We start from the raw sequence: 26,881 nt of genomic DNA on the forward strand, positions 1-26,881 counted from the left end.
CAGAACCTCCACATAAATAGCTTAAATTGGGTTCCACTGATCTTCCACTGAAGTTAAAGCAGCAGATCCAAAGAATTCCATAGGATTTTCATGTGACAGCCTTAATTCATATCTGCTGTCCTGAAGTTCCTGAACAAACACTGCATAAATAAAATAACTTAATACTCGTCAAAATAAAATCAAGCATAAGGCACCACCATAAAGTCATTATGGTGCCATTTTAAATAGTAGATTTTCACCGTGTGTCTCAGTTGAATTGAAAACTCTTCATAACAGTCAGCATAATCTTGGAATAATACTTACTGCACTTCCCATCCTGGAGCGCCTGGCCTGTACTGCACACCTCCTGATTTTCATGTATTTTTGCTGGTTTCTGGGCAACTTCGTATTCTGTCCCAGAGAATTGAATATAGAACTGTTGTTTATTGATTGACTTCCTTAATGTTTTAATTGCTGTCTGCAGCTTTTGTTCCATCCTCTTACGCACACAGTCCACGTTACAAGTGTCTGTGGAAAGCAATGTAGAATCTTACATTAATGGTTGGATTATTTTGAACCAGTTTATTTTTCCATCTATCAATAGGTTAATCCTGAAATCTTAACCAAAGAGTGGCACTGCATTTAAGCACAAACAAAAGCCAATCCTGGAAATTGCTAAACCATATTTAAATTGAATTGCTAAATTTTCACTTCACTCCCACAGCTGTTGGGATTACAGAGCTGCTGGTCATCCAATTGGCTGGCAGCTCTCTGAGCTGGGATTTCCTTTTAAATGACAGTGGGACAGTCGTTCTTCCCACAGGCTCCCCACCGACTTTTTAAATAGGAGGCATGGGGACCAAGGCGACCTGTAAAATCCAGCCCATATGTATGATGAGCTGAATGTTGAGCTTCTGTAATGTAAAACTTCATGATTTTGGTTCCCTGTGTTTTTAAAAAAAATTTATTCATTCACAAAACTTGGGTTTTGTTGACGAGGCCAGAATTTATTGCCCATTCTTAATTGTCCTTGAGAAGGTGGTGGTGATCCCTCTTTTGAATCACTGGAGTTCATATGGTGAAGATGCTTCCACTGTGCTGCAAGGCAATAAGTGCCAGGTTTATGACCCAGTGATGATGAAGCAATAGTGATATATTTCCAAGTCAGGATGGTGCATAACTTAAGTGGGGAAGTTGCAGGTCGTGGTGTTCCTTTGCATCTGTTGTCCTTGTCCCTCTAGGTGCTAGAGGTTGCGAGGTTGGGAGATATTGTTGAAGCACGTTGGTACATCAGGTCACTGTCTCATTGCCTGGTTGAAAAACTCCACCATATTTTTTAAATTCTTTACTCCAAATGGTTTGAATAGTATGTTAGGGTGCTATGTTTCCCTTTCCTCCACTGTTCAGGAGATATCAGAGCCTAGTTTTTCTGTTGAATGTTACATTATTGCTAATGGCGTTGCTGGTGCTAACCCAATCCAAAAGTGCAAGTAGCGGGTGTTGTGGCCATGTTACCCACTTGATCACAGCAGAAAAAAATTTGACCTGTGGTTGGGGCCAATTACAACAACTACTTGCATTTATGTTGTGCCTTTAATGTAGTAAAGCCTCCAAAGATGCTTCTCATGTGTGTTATCAATTACATTTGACACTAAGTTACATAATGAGGGAGATATTAGGACAATAGACCAAAAACTTGGACAAAGATATAGGTTTTAAGGAGCATCTTGAAGATGGAAAGAGAGGTAGTGAGGCAGAGAGTTTTGGGGAAGGAATTTCAGAGCTTACGGCCCTGAAGACATATCCACCAATGGTACAGCGACTAAAATCAGCGATGAGCTAAAGACCAGAATTGGAGGAGCACAGATAGTGTGCAGCTAAGTAAGACTGCGAGCACCCAACATCCTTTCCAGGGCAGCTGATTAATAAGCAAAAGGACAAATCAGCAATCTTGTTCCTCCTTGCCCCATAAAAATGAAAGAAAAAGAGATGGCAGCCATACTCAGAAGAGCCTGGAGCAGTCGCTTTAAAGATCACTGGTTGAACCGCGGCGGCATGACATGTTACGCCACCCAAGAAACCAATGGATGAGGTACCAGTACAACATGCAAATTTTGACATCTCTAATTCTAAGGGAATTGTAAAATGGGCGTATGTAGGTCTTGGATGGTCATTGGCAGGACTTATATCTAAAACAAGAAGTTCACCTGCTACCTCGTTGTCAGGGAAAGTCATCTGAAAATTAGCCCCCTAAGTTCATTATCCTTTAATATATGGGCCATGCTCAGTGTAAAGTTGAAGTTAATATATCCTTCAGTTAATGAACAAATTGAATAGGGACAAATTTTCCAAGCATTGGTAGTCAAAGTTTCTCAATTCATCTTCATTCCAGGTATCATTCTAGTGAATTGTCACTGGATGTTCTCCAAGACAGTATTCATTCCTAAGTTGGGCTGTCTAAAATTGAGCACAATGGGGTACAGTTTTTCATTTCTTAACTCCTAGCATGGTGCACAGTCTCATCTGCCAAAAGTGTATCAAGGTAAATTGCCAACAGGCTGCCCATGATTTCTGTCCATTAAAATTAATGTATAAAAGTTAAGGGCTGCAACCTCCACATTTTCCAAGAATTTGTTTCTGGTAGTGGTGGCTCCACACCAACATGGAGAATGCTTTGTATCAGTGCAACTACACTCTTTAGCTTTCATTTCTTTTGTGATGAATCCCATTAACTTATTCAATTAAATGTAAGAATAATGAAATAACAAAGTCTTCTGTTTAAAATAGCTTTTTAGTTCATAAACAAATTCCTGACATGTGTGGATTAACATGGGAAATTAATTTCATATTAAAGACAGTTGAATAAAAAGATAGATTATCTGGTCATCATCTCACTGCTGTTAGTGAGACATTGCTGCACGCAAATGAGTTGACTTGTTTAAAGAGAAAAGACAGATTATGCCATCTGAGGCCCTTCATAAGGATGTCTATTTCTTTCCTCTTTCAACATTTTTAGTCTGAGCAATTTTTGCTTTTTATATTTATCCAATAGAGGGAGCTGGAGACCTGCTTAGTGACCATTTATGTGACTTCCAATCATTAAGCTGAAGCAAAGCTCTGAGCTTTATCAGTTTAAACTCATTTGGACACCTCTGTCTGGAACTCTAATTACCCTGTCAAACAAAAATGCAGAGCCTATATGATTGGATGGTGTTTTACAATTAGGTGACTCAATGAACAGACAGGTATGTTTTTGGAATGGACATACCTTTATTCCTAAACTAATTCAAAAGCTTCTTTTTAAAAGTACAATTTTGCGTATTTTCTTTCTTTCTCATCACATTCATTTTTTAAAAACTAAATCTAATTTAATTTTCTTGCACAAAAGCTTTCCTCCTTGCTCATTAGCTCTATTGTAGTCACAGGGAAACTTAGAGCCTCAATAAAGTGAATGCCAAGGAATCACCACTTTGCAGGTCACCATACATATTTCCCAGAAGTACACTTCAGTTGTGATCTGTGATTTACATGCATTGATAATGGTGGATACCGACTTTAAATTACATAAAATATATCTGTTAACACATACATGTTCCAACATGAGGTAACGATAACGTGGATCAATTTTACAGCTTATCATAATTAAGGCCGAACTGCTGTGTTCCACAAATAGGGAAAAAAAATCTTTGCTCATGCCAGAAATTCAACTCACCACTCTTGTTAACTGAATTACCTGGCTCTCAAGTATAGCAAGAAGCTGGATATGTGAGGGATAAGCTTGAGGTACCCACCTGTATTTCACTATGTGAAGGTAATGTCAATGTTTTAACAGCAATGTATCCAATTGGGTAAGGAAATCTGTTGGGTTAAGTGATTGCCCAGTAAAGTATGTATAGGCATTACATGAGTGCCAATTACGTTATATTTGTGCAGCAAAAGTGCAGCATAAAAGACGCAAATAAATAACACTGAGAAGAGATGAGCTCCAGATCAGATAACATTGGTGGGGCAGTGGGGGGGCGTTGGGCTGAGCACCACTGCCCTGATGCAGTAAGGACTAAAGTGCCCATCCTTGTAGGGGCTTTTCCTCTCCATTTCTTTCAGTAAACTTGTGAATGGGACACACTGTGATGACATGGACCAAGTTAATTTCCCCTTGAAACTCGCTGGTCCCTTAACACTGACATCACTGTGATTTTCCTTTCTAATCAGCTTGCTGTTTATGTCTTCTAAACCCCTGAAATGCACTTAACCCAATACATCATATCTTAGTGAGAATATGAATTGTACACAATAAGAGCAAGCTTTATAGGTAGCTAATTGCACTGCAATATAAAATTCATTTAACTGTCACCACGTAGATATAGACAAATGAAATAAAAATGTGGACCAATGAAGTAAAAGGTAAATCAGTTCCTTTTGTATTTTCAGTAGGTCATTGAGATGTTCTGAGAGGGCTCCATGTCTGCAGATTATTTTGAATGATGTAGCATCAATTTAGTGTTTGCATTTTTAGATTTGTTTTTAACCTATAGAACTCCAGGGATGAGGGACGTCGGTTACATGGATAGGCTGAGGGTCCGGGGTTGTTCTCCTGAAAGAAGGGAAGGTTCAGAGGGGATTTTATGTTCAAAATCATGAGGGGTCTAGACAGAATAGATAGGGAGAGACTGTTGCCCTTGGCAGAAAGCTTGAGAAAGAGAGGGCACAGATTTAAAGTGACTGACGAAACAGCTAAAGGCGACATGAGGAATAGCTTATTTTACACAGTGAGTGGTTATGATCTGGAATGCGCTGCCTGAAAGGGTGGTGGAGACAGAATCAATCATGGCTTTCAAAAGAGAATTATTTAAGCACCCAAAGGGGAAAAATGCAGGGCAACAGGGAGCTGGCAGGGGAGTGGGACTAGGTAAATTGCTCTTGCAGAGAGCTGGCACAGATATGACAGACTGAACCTTTTGTGCTGTAGCCATTCTATAATTCTATTCCATTCTATGTCATGGGATTCTACAAACTCTCTTTGCTACAACTGAAGCAAACAGGCCACATAACTAAATCTGTGGTAGGTAGAACTTCATGCAATAAGTCTTTGGAACCGATCCAAGCAAAAAGGCAGAGAACATGGTCAGACTATTTAAAAAAAAATCCTCTTCTTGTTTAAATTTACTATGCAAACCAAATTTTTTTGCTGGTGAGGAAAGGGGAAGGAACAGGAAACATTAAAATTCTCTTCCCTTTGCTGCCCCCTTTGCACATGTTAGCTAAAAGAAAAATGTAAAAATGTAAACTCTAGGTAGGGCCTTGAGGACAAAAGAGTCCAAGGTCACCTCCCAACAATGCTGAGCAGAGCAGCTGGGAGGAAGCAAAGAGAAAAGGTTTGATCGACGACTTAATGTGACAGAAATGAGTGGGGGGAAAAGCCCATGCAATGAGCAAAATTACTCTTGAGCGGAACTTGCTCCTCAAGGCTTGGCCTTTCAGTGGAGAAAGGTATCATTAAGGTGCCTGCTCCAGGCTGAAATCTTGGAGCTCTATCTCGACATCTCAAGATTTTGACATTTGAAAAGAGTGTTCTTAAAAAAAAACTCTGCAGATTGCTTTTAAGTAGCACATTGAAAAGCTTGTGAGTTACTGTTTTCCGGTATAGAGTGAACCATCTGGTGATCACACTAACGCATTCTCTGTGGTGAACTTTCCATCTTGCACAAAAAGTTAAGGAGGAACACAAAAATTAATCTTTGAGTGTACCTTGCAAATTTTCTACTCATATTAACTATTTAACACCGATTGTATCAATCACGGATCTTCATGTCCCAGCCAATATCCTGACTATCACTATTTTAGCGTGTTACACATATATAAAATAAGAGGTCAGATTGTGCAAAGTGTGATCATTGAAAATCAGGTTGTATGAGATTCACCACTTTTTATCTCAATTATTTCAGCTGTGTATACAACAAAGAATTAAAAGTAAATGAAAAGTAATCTGGAATCTCCAAGATCTGTCATCCTGATAGCACTTGTGTAAGTGTAATTTAAGGTTCTGGAAAGTAATATATTTAGGGAGGAGTGTAGCATCCATGAGCTGTGAAGGGGCAGCATGGGAAAAGAATTGGATATAAAAAATTAAAGAAGCGCAGATATTTTGGAGGGCTGTAGGACTGGAGATTACAGAAATAGGAAGGGGTGAAGCAATGGAGGGATTTGGAAACAAAGATGAAAATTTTAAAACCAAGGTGCTGTGTAAACTGGAGCCTATAGAGGTCACCAGGCACAGTGGTGATAGGTGAATGGGACTTTGTGTAAGCTAGGACATTATATCTTGTGCATTATAATATATACACTGCATACCCCATCCGAAATCATGCCACCTCCTTGGGGTGGGAGGAGGAGATGAAAAACCCAATAAAAGCCTCAAGCCAATTTGGCAGAAGAAAATCTGGGAAATTCCTCTCTGAGAAAAAAAAGCTTAAGGGTCTCCTTGGCCAAGAATTAAGGTTTCTTAAATTTATAATTTTCTTGTATAAAAAAGAAAGCACTTTGAATAAAATCTATATCTCTGAACGTGCCTTTGCCATCAAATGTAATGCTATCTATACTAAGTGCCAAAAAGAGCCTGGTAGTATAATTCTTATGAAGAGCTGACTAGTTTCCAATTTAAGCAACTACCAACCTGTCGCCTCCTCAGACTTCATTTCGACCTCAAACTCTGCTGTAATGTGTGACACCTCCTTCGATGGTGACTTGCGTCCACGCCTCCTCTTTTTGGAAGAATCGCACTTTAGGTTCACAAAGGTCACTTGACAGTTGTCTGTGCATGGAAAGTGACCACCTTTGCATAAAGGGAATCAAAGTGAAAAAGAGAAGAGGCAACACAAAAAAGCAATAGTGCATTCATGGCAAAATGTAATAAAGAGGTACTATGCCAACTTGACAGTATCACAAAAGTATGCACTGTGAACCTGCCATAATCCTTTCACTGATTTCTTTTATTACTGCAATGTCCCTATCGAAGCAGCTATATGAAATCTGAAAACTATTTACATGCATCAAATGTCACATTAGATTCTTAATCTGCAACCAAATCCAAACATACAAGTTAATAATATCTATATTGGCAACAATTTAAAATTTGTCCTGAATTTCAACAAGTATATAGACATAAAACTTCTGTAAAGGAATATCAGTGAATTTTTTTCATGTTTCCATCGGATAAAAACAATTATAATTAAAACAGGCTACAAAAATATTTATTTAAATGTTCTTCTTTCCTTCATCCTTCACTGAATGTTTTTATGCATGGATATGTGGGGTGCTCACAATGGAGAACTTCAGGCAGCTAAAATTAGCTTCAAGTATAGCACAGCTAGATACAGAGTAAAGGTCCTGCCATAATGTATTGCCCAGGCTCCAAAGTGTTGAGTGATTTCTCATAGCAGGCATACATGTGGCCTTTCTGAGCAAGACTGACAATCTAATAGCAGTAAAGGAGCCATTTTGTGTTGTTGGCTCATAGCTGCTAATTGGGCTAGGAATGCTCAAACTCATTTCACAAAGACAGACTCGAATTCCATTAGTTAAGTTGTTCTAATCTATGTTACAAGTCCTCTAAAGTTCCCTCATTTTTAAAAAATTAAAATTCTACAACATTTGCTTTCTGCTCAGGTCAATCTTAATCAGGAATAACTTCATTACATACAGACATATATAATATATAAATATATATAAGGCTGTGCTTTATAAGGCATTACAATTTGTCATGAAGTACATAGCCTATTTGTAAAAATTACCTGACAATCATGAGAAAATGGAACTATCACTGCTCTCAACTTTATTTAAATCCAAGAAATTATTGATAAATGACATGGCCTGGAGCATGTTTTAAGGCTACAATGTCTTTTAGAGTTCAGATGTGTTTTAAATGCAGCTCAGGTTTACTTTAGGTACATGTTAATATTTTCTGGACATTTTGCTGCCTCATAATGAACTGCAACTTGGATGTTTTTGCATATTGTTCAACTTGACATCTTTTCAACACCAATGCACTGTTGCCACAATGCAAACAGCTTGGCATGTGCAAATTGATGTGCCATTTGTGAACTTTGGACAGCAAGTGTAGCAATGGAGATAATTATTAAGAAATGAATGATTTCCAATTGATAAACAAAAGTAGGAATATGCTGCTGAAATAAAACTGATAGTAGTCAGGTGATGTCTTATATTTTCTGATCTCATATCTGTACTACCCTTAACTATCTCACAATGCTCTTTTGCAATAGGGCACCAAGAGAATTCAAATTAAAGTTTTGAAGTTATAGGAGGATAGCATTATGAACAAGATATTTGGCAGCAGGTTTATTGGATAATAGCTTGCTGGAGTCAGACATATGGTAATCAGTGAGTTAATGCTTCTGATGAAAAATAGTTTTGTTCCATTATAGTATGGTGAGCAGCGTTTGCTGATAAAACTTATTTCACTATTTTTGAAGAGAAGTCTGTATTGTTCTTTAAGGGATAATGAGTGAAGTTTTTGAATAGCCTAGGTGGAAGGATAATACAGATAAAAGTTGGCATTATACCTGAAGGCAGATATGTACTAGGCATTACACTAATACCAGTGGCGAGGGGGAGGATTTTGTTTAGCAGGCACACAAGATACAGGAAAATAATAGGCAGAAACTTATAATTACATAATAAGGCAGTAAATCAATCTTGGGTTCTGCAAATATTTAGAGACACTTAACCACAATTGCCTGACTGAAATACTACCTTGTAGTTCACTACCAGACATCATTTGCATTACTCCAAGTAGGAAAACACCTCAGGAAGCAATAGCTTAACAGCTAAATTACAGAGAAACAGGCTCTTAAAGCTTGAATAAAACTTATAAAAAGTACATTTTAAAATGCTGGACCAATCAATAAAAATATTTCAAACGTACAAATTGGAATCCAACTGCAGGACATTAGTGGCTTTTACAATAGTTACAATGACATGCTGTTAGCAGCAGCGATTATTTAATTGATTGTGTCTGATCCATTTAGATTCTGAATATGGTTAGCCAATACATGAAAAATGTGCACTCCGCAATTCAAACATCAGAATAGCCCTTCTCATGTAATCATTCAAATGGGAGGCAATTAATGGAATTCAAGATTTATCAAAGTTTCAGATCTGCATATAATGGAGCCTTTGTAAGTCAACATGCGCCAGAAAAGATAACAGTGTGAATGATGCACACTAACATTAATGTACAAATCTGCCAGCAATTTGTCACAAGAACACATATCCCAAGTTGCTAAACAATTTGTGCCAGCTGGCCATTAGCTTCACGAAAATGCCATTTTGCCTTTAATCTCCTCATAAGCTTCAAGAAGCTTCTGCATTTTCACATTAATTGCCCATTAAACTCATCACAGACAATTAAGTTTAGTAATTAATAGCATTTTAACGATGTGATAATAGTTAATCACTGCCAGTCAATCTCTCTGATCCAGAAAGTGAACAATTAAAAGTGTGCAGTTACATTCCTTCAGGCAGTGAATCGTTGTTGGAGATTCAAAAACTGTGAAATTCAAAACTTAGGTCGAGATTTTCCCCTCATTGCAGTATGTGCAGTAGTGGGCATAAAAAATGACATTCTACCCTCTGGCCACAATGGCAGGTTTTTATACAAAATCGTCCGCTTCCTGCTGCATTAATTATGCACGCATGGGAAACCTGCCGAATCATGGGCAGGCAGCCTCTGATTCGACCGCCCTGCCATAAGTTCGCTGCTTCCTCACTCAGGGTGCCATATTTAAACGGCACCCATGCACAGCTTTTTTAATGTCTGCAGCTTAGGACTGCTCCATGGATGACATGGCTCCCAAAGGGAAGAAGCATTCTGCTCCAAAATTCAGTGACTCCCTACTGGAACGCGGTTAAGGGCAGCCACGATGTCCCCTACCCCTGTGATGGCTGGAAGAGGTCCACCAACCTCACCACTCCAGCTTGGCAGGGGGTGGCAGAAGTGATCAGTGCCAACACAGCACAGAGGAGGTCAGCCACCCAGTGCAGAAAGAGGACGAATGATCCCATCCGTGCTTCCAGGTCAAGTCAACCATTTTATTACTCTTAACTCACACACTCAACAGCCCATCAGACAATCACTGGGATCTCACATGCTGCCAGTTCAAGGGACATCACCACTCACTTTCTCACATGCATCTTCACATTTCCATCTGGACTCATATCCTCTGGAGATTGCATCCTCTTCCCATCCATAGCTCCCCTCACCACCCACACATGGCAGGCATCCTTATCTGCCCTGTCATGCATCCTGCTCACATTCTCTCCATCTGTCTTTGTGCAGGACAAGCTTGTACACAATCAGAGGAAGAAGTCTCAGACTGGGGGTGGAGTGGCCAATCAAGGTCCTCACTCCCTACAAAGAACCAGCCATCGAGTTGGCCAGAGAGGACGTGGACCGTGTCTGTGGCGACAGTGAGGTGGCGATGCATGCCCAAGTGAGGATCCTGCACCAGCTCATCCCTCAGACAATAATACTGTGAGTGCATTGTCCTGTTTTAGAGTTACCTGCCATGCACTAATTATCTCTACTTTCTTTCATAGGCACCCCTGGAAAGCACCAAGGCCCCCACAAGCCAGGCTCTCAGCTCCAGCCCTGATGATACCTTGGATGAGGAACCAGAGGAGAGCACCATAGAAGACCCGTCACAGCCCTCACCCACATCCTCCACAGCATTGCAGAGACACACATCTTGATGGGACCTATTTCTAGAGCAGGCTCGGGGTCACAATCTGGTGATTGCACAGCACAGAATCTGGCTCACAGGAGGCAAAGGCAGGAACAGCTGAGGTTGCCAGCACTCAGAGGACTGCTGGAGGCCGGGATTCTGCTGAGCGCGAGTCAGATGACAAACCTATGGACTCGGTCCTAAATCAGTTGGCGGAGCTGCAGCAACAATCACAGAAACAGCAGGAAGGGTGTCAGCTGCATTCCTCAGATTGCAACAGACGATGGAGGAGTCTGTCCACCTTCAGGCTGAGGTGATAGTACTGGCATGCCAACGCACTGAGATCAACATTGGTAGGATGATGGCCGCCATGGAGACCTTGGTACAGGACATCGGTCCTGCACTGGTCACTATAGCCATTGGCGGTATCAAAGAGTGACAATGTGAGAGGGGATGGGGCACCTAGATCTCACTCCAGCTGCCCCTTCTCTTCATGAAGTCAGCCGGGGACCTCGGGCACCTATAGGGACCAGCAGCTGGACAGCCCAGGGGCCATCCACCCAGGTGAATCTGGGGCTGTCTGGCCGATCCTAATCCCCTCTTCCTGTGACCCCATCACCTCCAAAGTGATGGCCAAAAAGGGTGCATCTGCCCCACAGCAGAACACCCAAAGCTCCAGAGGATGCCCACCAAAGTCATCACAGACAACAGGGTGTAGCAGTCAGCAGGCTGCCTCCACCTCCGCTGTTGATGTCGGGGAATCACCCAGGCGTATTGGTAGGGTTAGGAAAGTTAAAAAGATTTAGGAGCAAGACGGAGGCGTGGGTGTTCACAACATGTATATAATGTTCACAAATGTAAATATAATCATACCCATTTCACATCTCCTCTTGTGTATTCCTCTTTATGATGAGCTGTGTAGCTGTCAATCAGCTGTGACACCATGGTCCCTCCCCCCACTTAACACAGATGTTTCTATCATGGGCCTCTTGTCTATGTAGTGGCCTTCCATATTTTCCACATCATTCTCGAAATCGGTGATGCCTCGGCCTTAATGTTAAGTGTGCTAGTGGAAGGAACCTCATTCTCATGCTTTGCAGGGCCATGTCATGTTTATTCTTGGCTGTTTAAGATTGAGGCAAAGGTGTTTTCATATCTCCTCTGCATTCTGGAAAGTTGAAGATGTAGTGTACAAGGAGCAATGTGTTAACACATGAAGGGTCATTATCCTGCAAATCCATGTGCTGACTGTCATCCGGCAGGGTTTTCATGCTATGAGCCCATACTTGGATCTCATGTGCACTCCTGTCTGCCAACCACATTTCCAACTTCCTGAGTCACCAATAAGTGGGAGCACCTTGCCACCTCAAGGTGCCAAAGCTCTGCCCATCTCAGCCACATTATTGTCCTGGCGCTCGAACCTACAACCTTGAACCTTTACCAACCTGTAATTGTCTGGATTGTGGCCACAAGGTTCTCATCACAATGTTGGGATGCAGCACTGTGCATCCCATCACCTAAACACTCGCTGAGACGAGTGGTGCTAATTGCAAATGGTGATATTTGGCGGTCAGTAGAGCCTTTGAGCAGGCTCTGGAAGCAAATATCGTAGCTTTAGACAATGTTGAGGGCAGCAATGGGATAGGAGCGAGGATGTACTGAAGCTGAAGTCTGCTCTTTATTAGCAATGACTTGTGACCTTGAGGGCTTCATGGTGTCTGAGCATTTTGGAATTCGCAAGGGTCAGGGCTGGTCATGAGGGCACAATGTGTCTCTCCAAGAAGAGGCATTTTAATATCTGGCACGCAAGTGGTTGAATGTCGTCATCTTCAGGGGTCCACATGCATAGTAAGGTGAGGATAAAAGTGGACCAGCATTCCTAACCGAGAGGACTGGATGTTAATGTGATAGAGAAGGTGATACAGAGGATGGAGTCATCTCAGATTAGATGCAGACCTGTGGAACATCCTCAGCTGCCTTGGCCCAAGCGTCACCTAACAGTTTCGCCATTGGGGTTACACAGAATACGTTGGCCCATTGCTGGAGATGGATCTCCTTGAGGAGCCTTGTTACATTGATGGCATTCAGCTATGAGCCCGCAAGGAAAGCGGAACAGCTCCTGGCTTTTGCAGGCTGCTGATGCGACTGAGATCTAATTGAAAAGACTCTGAGTGAACTAAAAGCCACTCAAAGTAAAGTCCAACAGACTACTAGTCAGTGTGCCAATGACTGCTAGTTACAACTTTGCCAGAATATCCAGATGTCCTTTGACACAGGGAACACTAGGGGCATGTATGAAAGGATCCAAAAGGCAACAGGTCCATCAGCAAAGCAAATGGTTCCACTGAAAATAAAGGCAGGGGAGGTCATCACCATCAGCAATAAACAGTTGGAGAGATGTGTGGAACTCTACCTTGAGTTGTACTCTAAGGAGAACACTGTGACCAAGAAAGCTCTGGGCACTAAAGAAAACCTGCCAGACATGGCAGAGCTGGATATCGAGCCCACAATGGAGAAGCTTAACTATTGACTCATTTACCATGGGCAAAGCTCCAGGTGGTGATGCCATACTGCCTGAACTCAAGTCATTGTATTAAACTCATAGGTTCTCAATGACAGAAAGGTGTTGGATTATACCTAGTACCTTTTTGATCCTCATTTATCCTATACATATTTATACATGGGTGCAAGTGTGTATGACTCAATTACTATTAATTCAAACTGTAACATACCTGATATAGTTTGTTTCAGACTATCCTTAATCTTTTCCTTGTTACGTGGTCGTAGATGGCATTTGGCATCCTTGATCTTGAACCTAGCCTTTTGTTTTATTGGAGGTGTTAAAGGATCTGAAACAAACAATGGATGTCTTCAAGATCACAAGGACATGGGTTTAAGTTAACATGCCTCTACTGAAATGAGAGAATAGCATAACATCTTGTTGTTGCATAGCAAATTCCACCAACATCGGTTGATTTTTTAGTTAACTTCTGCTCACATAAATTGAATAAGTAGTATGATTGAGAATGGGATTGGAGATTATTGTGGGATAAGTATAGGCCGGGATATTCATCATTGGATTGCCACTCTGCTCAAACCTTCACCCACCTTGATGCTGCTGTGCATTTCTTGTGGGGTCTTCCGAGCCCGGTTTTCCTAGAAATGCAGAGAGGAGAACTCCATTGATTGGAGTAGAGTCAGGGGAAGACAGGGCACTCCTTTTTATGGCAAAAGCAACCGAATGATTAGTTTAAAGGTCCACTGTGAATGTTAGTTAATGTGTGAATGGATGAGCGGGTGAATGAGTGAACGGGTAGGGTGGGAACGTGGGTAAGGTAAGTGGGTAGGGTGGGTGGGGTGGCTGGTGAGTGGGTCAAGGGCTAGTCAGGTTGGGTCAGCGGGTAGTTGGGTGGTGGGGGGTAGTCAGATCTGGTCAGGGGTGGCGTGGTTGGGAGGGGTAGTCGAATTGGGTTGGTGGAGTAGTTAGGTGGGAGTCAGGGGCAGTCGTAAGGCCAGGCTGGGCAGTCAGGAGGCTCGAGGGTGGAGTCGGGGAGGGGATGGTCAGTGAGTGTGATTGGAGGGGGTCTGAGTTACCCAGATGTTAGACTCGGTTTTAATCTGTCTAACATTTCCTGAGTAACTGTCCAGATAAGTACATCAGAACTGTCCGAAGTCTCCGACTCTTAACGTAGAGTCAGGGACATTCGCAGAGGGTCCTGTGGAGCAGGGAATTGCCCATTGGAAATTTAAACTTCCCAGGCAACTCCCACAGAGGTCAGCACATCCACACTTTTGCAGGGCCTCAACATGCATCTTCAGTTGTAATTCCAGACTCTGACGATCTGGAAACTGGAAGTTCTGGGCCATAGTCTTAGATGATGAAGTCCATCACAGGAAACAATAGACCTCTGCTGCTGAGACTATGGGGCAAAGAATATCTGTGGAAATCAGTAAGTCAGAGGTAAAGTCATATAAACTCTATCAGAGAAATAGACCATTATAAATCATTGTACCTGTACCATTGTGAGCTCCACACCAGCTATCTAAAGTAGCCCATTTTCCCACTCTTTCCCCATTACCTTTAATATTTTTTCTTCAAGTCTTTATCCAATCCTCTTAAATATCCTCCATTAATTTTGGGGTTGGAGAATATTTATGCAGGACATTTCCTTAGCAGATTAAACAGGAAGCCCACAGTAAGGCAGATTGTATATGATTTATGGGAAGAGTTGGATGGTTGGACTGTGCAATCTTTCACCCTGTGTGTACAGTACTTTATGCATGTCTTCAAAACTTGCAGCAAACGCTGTGCACATCATTGTACTTGGAATAATCTAAATAAGGGTCTTCAAATGGAAATTCTTTCATTGAAGCACCTTACAAGACCACCTATCAGCATTCCTGTGGTGAGCAAGTCATTATATATCTTTGTGCATTAAAATCAAAACAACCGAAGGGGTAGCTTAGGGAAGAGGAGGGCAAGTTTACACAGCAGCACACATTGGATCATGTTTGCCAGGTGCAAGGTGCATTTTACGGTGCAAATTTTTTTCTGGCTGTTCCAACCAGTCTGTCAACCTGGAAAAGTAGATTACTACCTTGCAATCATTCTGAAATATCTATTGTTCTTCACTTTATTGTCAAATTTTGATCAATCAATACTGTACTGTCCTTCCAAATGTAAGAAATCCACACATTCAGTAGATAGAAATTTAACTGCAAAGGGGAGGTGGATTTTGGTGTATGTGGTTGAGGATGGGGGATATGGAGGTTTAAGTCCAGAAAAGTGACACCCAGAAGCTGACAGGAACCTGCCCACTTGTGGATGGGTTTGCAGTCAAGTGGAGAACCCTGGTGGACCTGTCAGGTAAGTAATTAAAATATTCAATGAGGCAATGAACAGAGGGCTTAACCCAGCATTCTGACTTTAACAGGGTTAACCAGGCAAGAGCAGAGTGGGAGATGCTTCTTCAGTGAAACTGACAGGCTGGAAAGCCTTCAAACAGTGAAACTGAAGAGCTGCAGCCATACCTAGGTGAGAGATTGGAGCTCACAGCACTTCTTCTGAGAGTGTGCTCTTACTATTTGACAGGTGATTTCCAACTTCTCGGAAGTCAGTTCTTCTGTCTTGAACTTCACTTACCATGATCTGCACTTTCCAGCAGCCTGGGAGCAATTTATGCAACTCTGTTAAGGAACAAGAGAAGCAGCAACATCAAATCAGCACCAGTAGCAATACCAGCTGCTTTCTCTTTAGCTACATGCTGCTCTATAGGACAGAGGATGGACACAGTGATCTAGTTCAAAAGTGACCCCCAATACAGGGTCTACAGGCAGAGGATCAGCTCTCGTGACATGTGTGAGCACCAGTGGCTCAGAAGGCTCAGACATCTGTAGCCTCTTGAAACATGACCTCCTTCCCAGGGACTATGTAGGCACCCATTGCCTGCGGCCATCAAGGTGGCTATGACTGGAGGGTCCCACCCCTGGTTCTTTGCCTCTCCCTGGAGTTCTGTGCTTTCTTTTCCTGCAAGGAGAGAAAGTGGGGTTGAGAGTGGATTGTGTGGAGAGGAGGAAAGGACAACATTTGTGGGGGGTTAATTTGAGACATGGGTGTGATATGGCAAAAAATGAGGGTAAGTGTGACTGTTGGCTGTTCAGATGGGAACATGAGGTGGTGCCTGGAGTGAGAGGAGTGAGTGGAGCTGCAAGCCTATTGGTCTGAGGAATGTTGTGCAGTTGAATGCTGGGAAAGGCAGAGGGTGGGGCTTGGCCAATGTTCCCTCTTAAGCTGCGTTGCTGAGTAGCCACACAGCAATTGGGAAAGTACCACACTGTGCAACAAGTAGGCTGTGCACAAGTGTACAGAAATTAATGGTATCATGGAGGGCAGCCTTCCCATACCTCCTTCCATTTCGGTGGTTGATGAAGCCACAGGGATCAATGTACCTGCCAGGGTCCCTTTCACTAAAAATCATTCCTTTGACAGCTTCAGTGCATCATCCTTCCCACCCTCTCTGATTGGGGAATGCATATGCAAGTTGCTAATGCTTAGTTGAATAGTCATGGCAAAGCCTGCAGATACACCATATGGGTTCCCTTGCCACTACCTGCCTCTTTGCTGTATGTATTAAGACTTTGCCATTATGCCTGAATGGGAAAAATTGGCACTGTTCAGTTTAAATGTTTAAATGATGAATACATCCTGCTACTTAGTCTATATCACTATAAATTGGCACACTCATAGCCAAGAAAATACTGCAGATTCTACTTGAAACCTCTTCAGCATGGTTTGAACATCTGATAGGCATTGCTGATAATTATATAGTTATGGACGTGTTCTCTCATTAGAATGAACTTTAATGTCCTCAGTGTGCCTGGGACCACAAAGTGCATTGCGTGAGCAGGAGCAACCTCACTTTCCACCCATGCTTCTGGATGCTAAAGGTCTTCAGGAGTATCATTGTGACAGACCTCGACATGCAACCTGCAGCGAGAGTAGAAAGTCACACCAGGTCAAGTGTAAACTCTACAAAACTCTCACATTCCTAGTAGCTATCAAAGGATGGAGCCTATGCATATACCATGTAAACACTGCAATTTTCAAATTAATTTACTTTAGTGGCATGAATGAACTTGCAACCACTCAAGTGACTGGAGTAGCAATTGCACCTTTCAGAGAAGCCCTGCACATTGACAGGGGAAAGTGGTAGGGGAGGGAACCATGGAAATCATCACTCAGACGATACAAAGCTCCAAATGTTTGGGAATTTTAAATGTTGAGTTGGTGCTAATATTGAGGACTTGTAACATTTCTAATACTAAGAGAAGTGCATTTTTACTCTCCCATCAAAAAGGCTGGGATTTTATGGAGAGTTTTGAAGTACTTATGGTTCCATGGCGTTCATTTTCCAGTCCAAAAACTAAGTATTAGAAGTACAAAACAAAAGTTTCCACTCGAGTCTCTTGAAGCTGAATATTAAGATTTTCTTAACTGTAAGAATTGAGAGACAAATAGAATTGTCTTTCCAACCAGTCAGATGAGCAATGAGGCAAATTGACACTGAAGAGTGAAACATTAATATTTCGGTGGTGCACCGTGTATTTTACTTCAGACCAACCCTGTTTGAGATGTTTACCTGCACAGTTGGGTAGAGTTACATTTCGCTTCTGTGAAGATTTTGTTGGATGTATTGGAACTCCACAGCTAAAAGTATAGCTGTTTTCAGAATCTGAATGAAGAGAAAGGTTGTGTATTAGAGGAAGATGGATAAGTGATTTATTAAGTTTAATTGCAACTTGGCATACGACTGCTATACCACCTGTCACCCACAGGGTGTTGCTTTGCATAATTCTCCAAAGAGGAACCCCAAGATGACATTTTTCCACATCAATTTGCTGTTGGGTTGTTCACTAAAAGATTTGCACAACTTTATTTCCTTCTCGTTGCCCTCTGCTACAGAAAAACACCTCAATTTCACTCCTTGGCTTTCTAGATGGTCCTGCAAGATTGGGAATTCAGTGTTTTTTTTTTATTCTTTCACGGGATGTGGGTGTCACTGGCTAGGTCAGCATTTTCACTGCCCATCCCTAATTGCCCTTGAGAAGGTGGTGGTGAGCTGCCTTCTTGAACTGCTGCAGTCCACATGAGGTAGGTACACCCACAGTGCTGTTAGGAAGGGAGTTTCAGGATATTGACCCAGCAACAGTGAAGGAACGGCAATATATTTGCAAGTCAGGATGGTGAGTGACTTGGAGGGGAACTTCCAGGTGGTGGTGTTCCCATCTATCTGCTGTCCTTGTCCTTCTAGATGGTAGTGGTCATGGGTTTGGAAGGTGCTGCTGAAGAAAAAGAAGTGCAAGGAGCGCTGACTTCCCATCATCGTAACCAACAGTAATGACTTACCCACCAATATTTTCATTGTGGTTTTGATGTATCCTAAAAACAAGAGGCAGTTACACTTACTGTAACATGTAAACGCTTTTGACACCGTTAGGTTAATGACCACGAGCTTATTAGCCAATTTCCAAGTAGTGTGTGATTATTTAATATAACCTTTCTTCATATTTAAGACATGTATTCCTCAATGTAGCTGAGCTGATCATATTAAGAATTTGATTGGGATGAAAGAATGCAAGCTTTTTATAATAAATTCATTTTATAGGAAAACAAATGAAAACCGCCTTCAAAAGGTGACAGAAACTTCTACCATAACTTTCTCAAAACATTTTCTTTTCTATAGTTCTACAACAGTGCAATTGATGGACCATTGAGAATTCTAAATAAAAACGTTGCTTCCCGGTCCCCATAGCAATGTGCATGGGCCACAAATCACTCAACAGAAATGGCTTGTGATCAATAGCTATGATTTTGTGTTCAGAGGTGAAGTGACAGTGCTCGCTTTTGACTTCAAAGAAAGTTGCTCACAAATGCCTAGAGATTTTTGCGCTGTGTATTTCTCCTTTTTCAAAATTAATTCAATTTTGATGCCAAAGGAAGACTTGCATTTATGTCAAGCTTTCCATGACCACAGGATGTCTCAAAGCGCTTTATAGCCAATGAAATATCACTGATATGTAGTCATTGTTGTAATGTAGAAAACACAGCAGCCAATTTGAGAACAGCAAACTCCCACAAACAGCAGTGTGATAAAGACAGTAGCAGTAACTATGACTTCAGCAGTAACTATAGCTGGGATTTTCTGTTCCCGCCTGTGGCGGCCATTGTCGCAGGCGGGACCGAGAATGGCCAAAGTCCATTAACTTTTGGCAGGAATTTCTCATCCTGCCAAAAATCCCACCCTAAGACTTAGTGTGCTGTAAAAACCCAGTTAAGTCTTATTCAACAAGGCATAATCTTTTCAATGAGCAGGAGGGTGGCAGGGGGGGTTACTGTGAAGCTGAAGTGTAACTACTGGAAGTTCATGTCAATTCAAGTGATTTCCAAAGACTTCACAGTTGTAATGATGGCAAACACTGACAGTTTCACCATCATTACAACCACAAACTACAGCCCTATGTGTTTTTATTCAACAAGCACAGAGTTATTTTCATTCTGGTTGTCTCAATATCCTCTCACTAGACTATGGCAAACTTGCTAGTAGAGTAATTGGCTGGACAACCAGCTCACCCAGGTAATTTTGATTTTTCATTCTATTTGTTATGATCTCAAATGCACTGCTTGAAAGAGCGGTGATAGGAGATTCAATGGTAACTTTCAAGATGGAACTGCATATAGACATGACTGGTTAAATTTGCAGGGCTATGTTGAAAGAGCAGGAGAGTGGGACCAATCGGCAGCTCTTGCAAAGAACCAGTACAAGCACGATGAGCCAATCTGTGCTGTATGATTTTAAATACAAGACTGAAGAAAATACTATAGATTATTTTAGTATTATTATTCATTAACTGTTGTGAAAATGCTTCAATTAAAACTGGAAAGTGTCACCTACTTGAAAGGAATCTAAATACATCACAGAACCTTGTTTTTAGAAACCTCCCCAGGTTTTGCTCTGATCTTGGCAAAATCTTTATTGTAACCAGTAGAGATTACATGCCTCTTTATAATTACCTTGCTAATCTCCACAAGCTTGTAATAATCAAGCTTGGCAGTACTTGAATCCCATTTAAAACTTCATTCAAGTGTAGCAAGTTAACAAACATTATGGATTTTTATAAAGTATATTTATACAGTGATAAGTTCTACCATTCTATTATACTCATGTTGCTTCTAGTTATATGTCTGACTTGACTGGTAACATAAATAAGATATTATAGATGACCAAAGTAGATTTTCTGGTTATTCTATGAAAAGACGACCAGTGGGGCTGTTATTTGATGTGTGAATATATGGCTAATTCAACTCAATGGCCAGAATTTTCCTCAGTTAAAAAATTTACACACAATGAAATGATGGCTTGGATTTTCATGGTGTCATGGAGACTCCGTGGAGACTCCAAAGAGGCGGGAAGGACCCGAATTCAGAAGTCTCGCTCCCATTCCCAACAGATGCCATTTCACTGGTAGGGAAAAGGGCGGGGTGTGACATGCGAGGGAAACCTGAAAACCTGAACTCAACAGGGCATTTGAACTCAGTGCTCAGACCCCATTTTCTCTGCAACAAGGGCCTTAGCCACATTGTGGGAATCACTAATTTAAAGAGTAGCCATAAATGAAGGGAGCATAAGGTCTTTAGAACTGTCAAGCTGTAAAATCATTTTAATCCCCAGCTCTTTAAAATTTTAAAAAAATCTGCAGCCTGTGTCAGTTGAAAAAGAAACTTGTTTGGCAGTTACAATAGTTGTTTGTTAACATTACTCCAAATTGTATTATTGTGTCATTACTAATGCTTGGCTATTTTCAACCTATCATTATCTCATTAGGGAATCCCAGAGAACTGAGATTGGCCTTTTATACAGCCGGCCTCAGCGCTTGGCAGCCCTTGGCCTCCAATCTGCATTTGGAGGCAGCAGGCCCGACCCCATCCAGAACCCACCCCCAACCTGAGTGAAAATCCTGTCATTCGGGGTCTTTCTGCTGAGGCAGGCACCATGAACCAGGAGATTGCCTGGCGCCCACTACCCAACTCAGGAGCAAAACTCCAGGCATGTTTCCAGGTCCCGACCCTGCCAGCAGTATGCTCTATGGTGAGATTTTACGGAAGGCAGTCAAATAACAGGCCCCCTCCATGTACACTGTCCAATTAGGGATGGCAAGTGGGCACCGGATGCTAGAGAACCAATCAGAATGGTCAACGGCAAGGGACGCCAGTAGGCCCACTGAGAACGGTGTGTCCTGCTCAGGTATATATATGAAGGAGAAAGCAGCACAAGATGGAGGGTTGATATGAGTGCTGGAGCTGGCAGTCATGTCCTGAAGCCCAGCACAAGCCGTTCCCCCTCTATTTGTGGGAGAAACACTTCCAAATGAAACATTTCCCAGTGGATGTGCTGCAAAGTAAGATTTGGATCCTTTAAGGCACAGGGAGGGGACCATTTTTCTTATAACGGGCCATTCATACACAGAAAAAATCAGTCGCGGGCCCCACACACGTAAATATGTAGTTTTTTTTGAGAGGATAGAGAAACGTTCAACTCACCCACTGTTTTAATGTGATGGTTGAATTTGCATATTACGTTGTTAAATACTATTATAGTAATTTAGCTGATACTTTTATCCAAAGCAAATTCGTAACAATGATAAACGCTATTTTGAAGGCGCTATTGTCGTAGGTCTATATTTTCAGAAATCTTGTTACGGGCCATATGAAATTGAGAAATGGGCTAGATCTGGCCCACAGGCTGTAGGTTCCCCATTGTTGCTTTAAAATAACCTCAGTATATATCTATTATGTTGCTCTGACCTCCTGGGAAGAGGCAAGCTGTAAAAGCAGCAGGGATCCCAGAGAACATTTGGAAAACATAACTGAAGTTTCAAAATAGGAGAAAATTGAACTTTTAAATATCTTAATTGGTTACTGGCTGCTGGCAGGGATGGTAGCCATTGCGAGTAGGAGCCCACTTCCGTGAGGAGACACGTGAGGAGGTAGGAACATGTCAGGGAACCAGCCTGATGAATTTCTTTCAAAGCTTCCCCATCGTGCACCCCCCTCCCCACCACCCCAACCCTGCCTATCCATCACCTCCATACCCCCATCTCCAAAGCTGCCTTGATGAGGCTGGAAAACTTCCAGCCAATGTTTATGTAGAACATTGCTGTGTACTCATGGGCAATTAGGGATGGGCAACAAAATAAATGTTAGGCTAGCCAGCGACGCCCAATCCCATGAAATAATTTTTAAAAAAAACTTATTCCAAAACAAATATCAATTTCTCTGTCCAGATGGATGTTCTTTCACCAATGTACACCATCACTTCATCAGCCACAGTGTTTTGGTTTCACAATACATTTTTAAAGCTTGTCTTAAATTCCACCCAGAGATGGTTGGACATTCAATAAAATCAAACATCTTGACAATGCAGGGTCCTTTTTAAAAAAGTCGGTGGGTGGATGGAAAATACCAATCAGATTTGTGAATTTGGAGCTTTGTAGTTGAGGAAGATCTGCTATTAACGCTCCACTAAAGTGAGGCTGCAACTGCCTAAAGCACAAGTGCTTTTAAATTACACTTGACCCTCGAGTTGGTAGCTTACACAAATGTCACAGTAAGAAGGAAGTAATGAGGATGGGAAAACATGGGATTAGCTGTGATTCAATTAGCTTGTTTGAAGTTATGTTTTTAATTGTCGGCGGGTGTGTGCCGGAGTTGGCAGCGCCCCCGCTGACCGAACTATCACGTGACTGCGCATTGACATCAGCATGCTTAGCCGATATCAACACGTGTCATTTCACACTCGAGCGGGTTGGGCACTCCCGCGAGTGAAAATTTCTGTCCATGAGTAAAAGGTACAAGTACCTATTCCGGATCAAAAGATGATGCTATTGCTACATCCCTTGGTTAAGCTTGCACCACCTCCCATCACCACCCATGCTGCCCACCCACACCCACTGGCCCCCATTTTCATTTGTTTTTCTATAAAATGAATTTATTATAAAAAGCTTGCATTCTTTCATACCAATCAAATTCTTAATATGATCAACTCAGCTACATTGAGGAATACATGTCTTAAATATGAAGAATACTGTGGTAAATTTGTCACATAACATTATGCTTTCAGCATTGCCTAAAGGTGCAATATCATGTAACGGTTTAGACCACTATTTTAAAAAATTAATATATGGGCAGAACCAGGATAAAACGTAAACCTGTTATGGTTTCTATTGAACGCGTTGTGTATTTATGAAACTACTGGAGTGGATATTCCAAGACACACAAGTTTTATCATGTGTTATTTAGTCAGATACATCCCTATTATAAATATTTCATCCTCTATAATTCATCAAATATCATCTTACATATATCCCATTTTGGTTTTACATTTATACATTAGATATGTTGAAAACTTGCCTTTTGTGTCAACAGAATTACTGTGATTCTCCACACCACATCAAAACATTTTAATCACTTTTCATACACACTTCCCTACCATGGTGTTTGCACAATCATTTTAAACAGAATACTGACCTGCCACAAAGAGTGCCTTTGATGGACAGGACAGAGAGCAGCTCTCTACTCCTCCACTCTTACTGCAGATCAGCTGGACTTTGCGTGCAACCTTTGTATTTCGGAGACATTTCACCACCTCTGAGGGAGAGTGAGTCATTGATTATATTCAAAGAATTAAAAGGTAGTTATATGTCAGTCACCATAGCAGATTGAGAGTTTTATTGCAATTAGAAATATTCAGAAACAATGCACAGCACATCACGCAGTGGTAATTATGTTTGCCTCTGAAGGGATTGAAGAAATATATGGGACAGAATTTTGCCCTTGGCAGGTGGCTCAGCGGGGGCAGTTGGGAAGCCGACTGCTGCCCGCGATTGGCACCGCGATTTCATGCTGGCGGGCCAATTAAGGCCTGCCCAGCGTGAAACATGAGTGGCAGCACTGAGCACCGTCTGTGTGTTGGGGTGGGGGGAGTGGCGAGCAGGCCAAGCACGAGCTTCACACATGCAACGCGAGTGAGCGCTGCATAATCTCACTGAGGCATGAAGCTGCCTCAGGGAGATGGAGAGATATTTTTAAAAAATAAAGAAAATAAAAATGTAATAAAACATGTCCTCTCTTGTGATTCTGTCATGAAGCAGGGACATGTTATTAATTCAATTGCAAAACCTTAATTTTATTTTTATTTGTTTTTGCAAACCTCAACCCACCAGTGGATGAGGTTTCCAAAAAAAATGCAAAGGCTGTTTGGCCTTTTCGCCTGCCTGCCAGCCATTAGGTTGGACGGGCAGTGAAAAATTTAGCTTAATTGATTATTTAATAGCCTTAACAGGCCTTTAAATTGTCAGCGGGTGTGTGCCGGAGTCGGCAGCATGCCCGCTGACTGAACTATCACGCGACTGCACATTGTGTTGACATCATCACGCTCGGGCCGATATCAACACATGTCATTTCACACTCGAGCGGGTTGGGCACGCCCACCGAGTGAAAATTTTTGCTCATGAGTAAAAGGTACAAGTACAAATTCCGGATCAAAAGATGATGCTATTGGTACATCCCTTGGTTAAGCTTGCACCACCTCCCATCACCACCCATGCTGCCCACCCACCCCTGCTGTCCCCCATACCCCATGACAACCCATGCCCCATCCACCCCCAATGGCCCCTCATACCCTCCATGCCAACTCATGTCCCCCCATCCACCTTCCTTTGCCCTTACAACCTTTCCAGCACAAGTAGGTCCTAAGGCAAAATAAGTCAATTCCAATAAAAATAAGGTGCCCAGATTGCTTAAGGGAGCAACTGATGCCAATGTACCAGAGAAATGTCGACAGCAGACCTGAATTTGTAATAATTAGGTTGCTTGTAAATGGAGAAAACTGTTGGTGAATGTTTTATAATGAAGATATATGGAATGCATAACAATTATTCAGTTGAAGAGGTACTTTTGCAAAATTGCTAACAATGGATTTCAATCTGATTTCATATTTTTGGGATTCAGCAATCTAACTTTAGTTAGTTGGCGAATGTAACTGCTAATGGAATTCTGCTTTACAGCGTGTGGTATAATAATTTTAAAAAGTGATGGCTGATGTGCTAACACAATAGGGAATTTGAAAACTGTGCAGACTAATGCATGCTGTTTATGCACCTTTTTGCACCTCTCTTTCTGTTTTTCATCATACTCCTTCAATTTCCAACAACACATACTTGGTTAAAAGCTATATTTTGTCTGCTACATGTTGTGTGTCATCTTAGAATGTTGGCAATTTACTGTGATGCTGAAGATCTATCCATTCAGTTCCAGGAAAATAAAGGAGCTGACATTTGGCATGCTAGTCAGCAAAGGTGCCTGACAATGAGTGAACAAAATAACAGCAAAATTAACTAGGCAGTGCACTTCCCAAACAGACTGTTCATGAAAGACGTAAAAACAAAACGAAGCCAGATCAATTAGAGGAAGGGGCATGAATCAGTGCTTGTTGAAATAATAAAAAAAGTACATAATTCAATGGCTTGGATTACAAACATTTTAAACTGAGCAGTGAGGTTTTCTTTATACATTCATGGGATGTGGGAGTCGCTGGCTAGGCCAGCATTTTCATTGCCCATCCCTAACTGCCCAAGAGAAGGGGTGGTGAGCTGCCTTCTTGAACTGCTGCAGTCCAGTGTAGGTACAGCCACAATGCTGTTAGGGAGGGAGTTCCAGGATTTTGACCCAGTGACAGTGAAGGAACGGCGATATATTTCCAAGTCAGGATGGTGAGTGGCTTGGAGGGGAACTTCCAAGTGGTGGTGTTCCCATATGTCTGCTGCCCTTGTCCTTCTAGATGGTAGTGGTCATGGGTTTGGAAGGTACTGTCTAAGGAGCTTTGGTGAATTCCTGCAGTGTATTTTGTGGACGGCACACACTACTGCCACTGTGCATCACAGTTATGGATGGGGTGCCAATAAAGCGGGCTGCCTTGTCCTGGATGGTGTCAAGCTTCTTGAGTGTTGTTGGAGCAGTAACAAAGGCACTGTATACAAAGAAGAATAACAACAATTTGTACTTGTATGGCACATTTAGCATAGTAAAATGTCCCAAGGGACTTCACAGGAGGGTTTTAAAACAAACTGAGGAGATTAGGGCAAATGAACAGAAGCTTGATCAAATGAGCAGGTTTCAAAGAATGTCTTGGAAGGCAAAAGAGGAAAAGAGGTGGAAAGGCATAGGCAGGGAATTCCAGAACTTAAGACCTTGGCAGCTGAAGGCATGGCCACCAACAATGGAGTAAATAAAATCTGGAATGCTCAAGAGGCCAGAATTGGAGAGTGCAGACACCTCAGAGGGTCATAGGAATGGAGGAGATTACAGTGGTGGGGAGGGGCAAGGACATGGAGGGATTTGAAAACAAGGATGAAAATTTTAAAATCGAGGAGTTGCCTAACTGGGAGTCAATGTAGGTTGGTGAGCACACGAATGATGGGTGAATGAGGCTTGCTGAAAGTAAGGATATGGGCATAGTTTTGGATGAGCTCAAGTTTATAAAGGATAGAACATGGCTGGCCAGGAGTGCATTGGAATAGCCAAGTCTAGCAGTAACAAAGGCACGGAC

The 26,881-nt window shown here is 41.9% G+C and overlaps 1 protein-coding gene across 2 annotated transcripts in view; it reads right to left on the reverse strand.

The window, feature by feature from the left end:
* scube1 (signal peptide, CUB domain, EGF-like 1) overlaps nt 1–26,881 on the reverse strand; it is a 370,427-nt gene that overhangs the window by 40,446 nt on the left and 303,100 nt on the right. For both annotated transcript variants that reach the window (XM_078568359.1, XM_078568358.1), the window contains 5 exons: nt 23,803–23,922; nt 17,858–17,950; nt 13,451–13,567; nt 6,653–6,811; nt 304–507 (listed from right to left, as the gene is read on the reverse strand). In XM_078568359.1, coding sequence (XP_078424485.1) covers nt 304–507; nt 6,653–6,811; nt 13,451–13,567; nt 17,858–17,950; nt 23,803–23,922 — 693 coding nt within the window. The remainder of the gene's footprint in view (nt 1–303; nt 508–6,652; nt 6,812–13,450; nt 13,568–17,857; nt 17,951–23,802; nt 23,923–26,881) is intronic.

The sequence above is a fragment of the Cetorhinus maximus genome, chromosome 22 (genome assembly GCF_964194155.1).
Source record: "Cetorhinus maximus chromosome 22, sCetMax3.hap1.1, whole genome shotgun sequence".
Taxonomy (NCBI): Eukaryota; Metazoa; Chordata; class Chondrichthyes; order Lamniformes; family Cetorhinidae; genus Cetorhinus; species Cetorhinus maximus.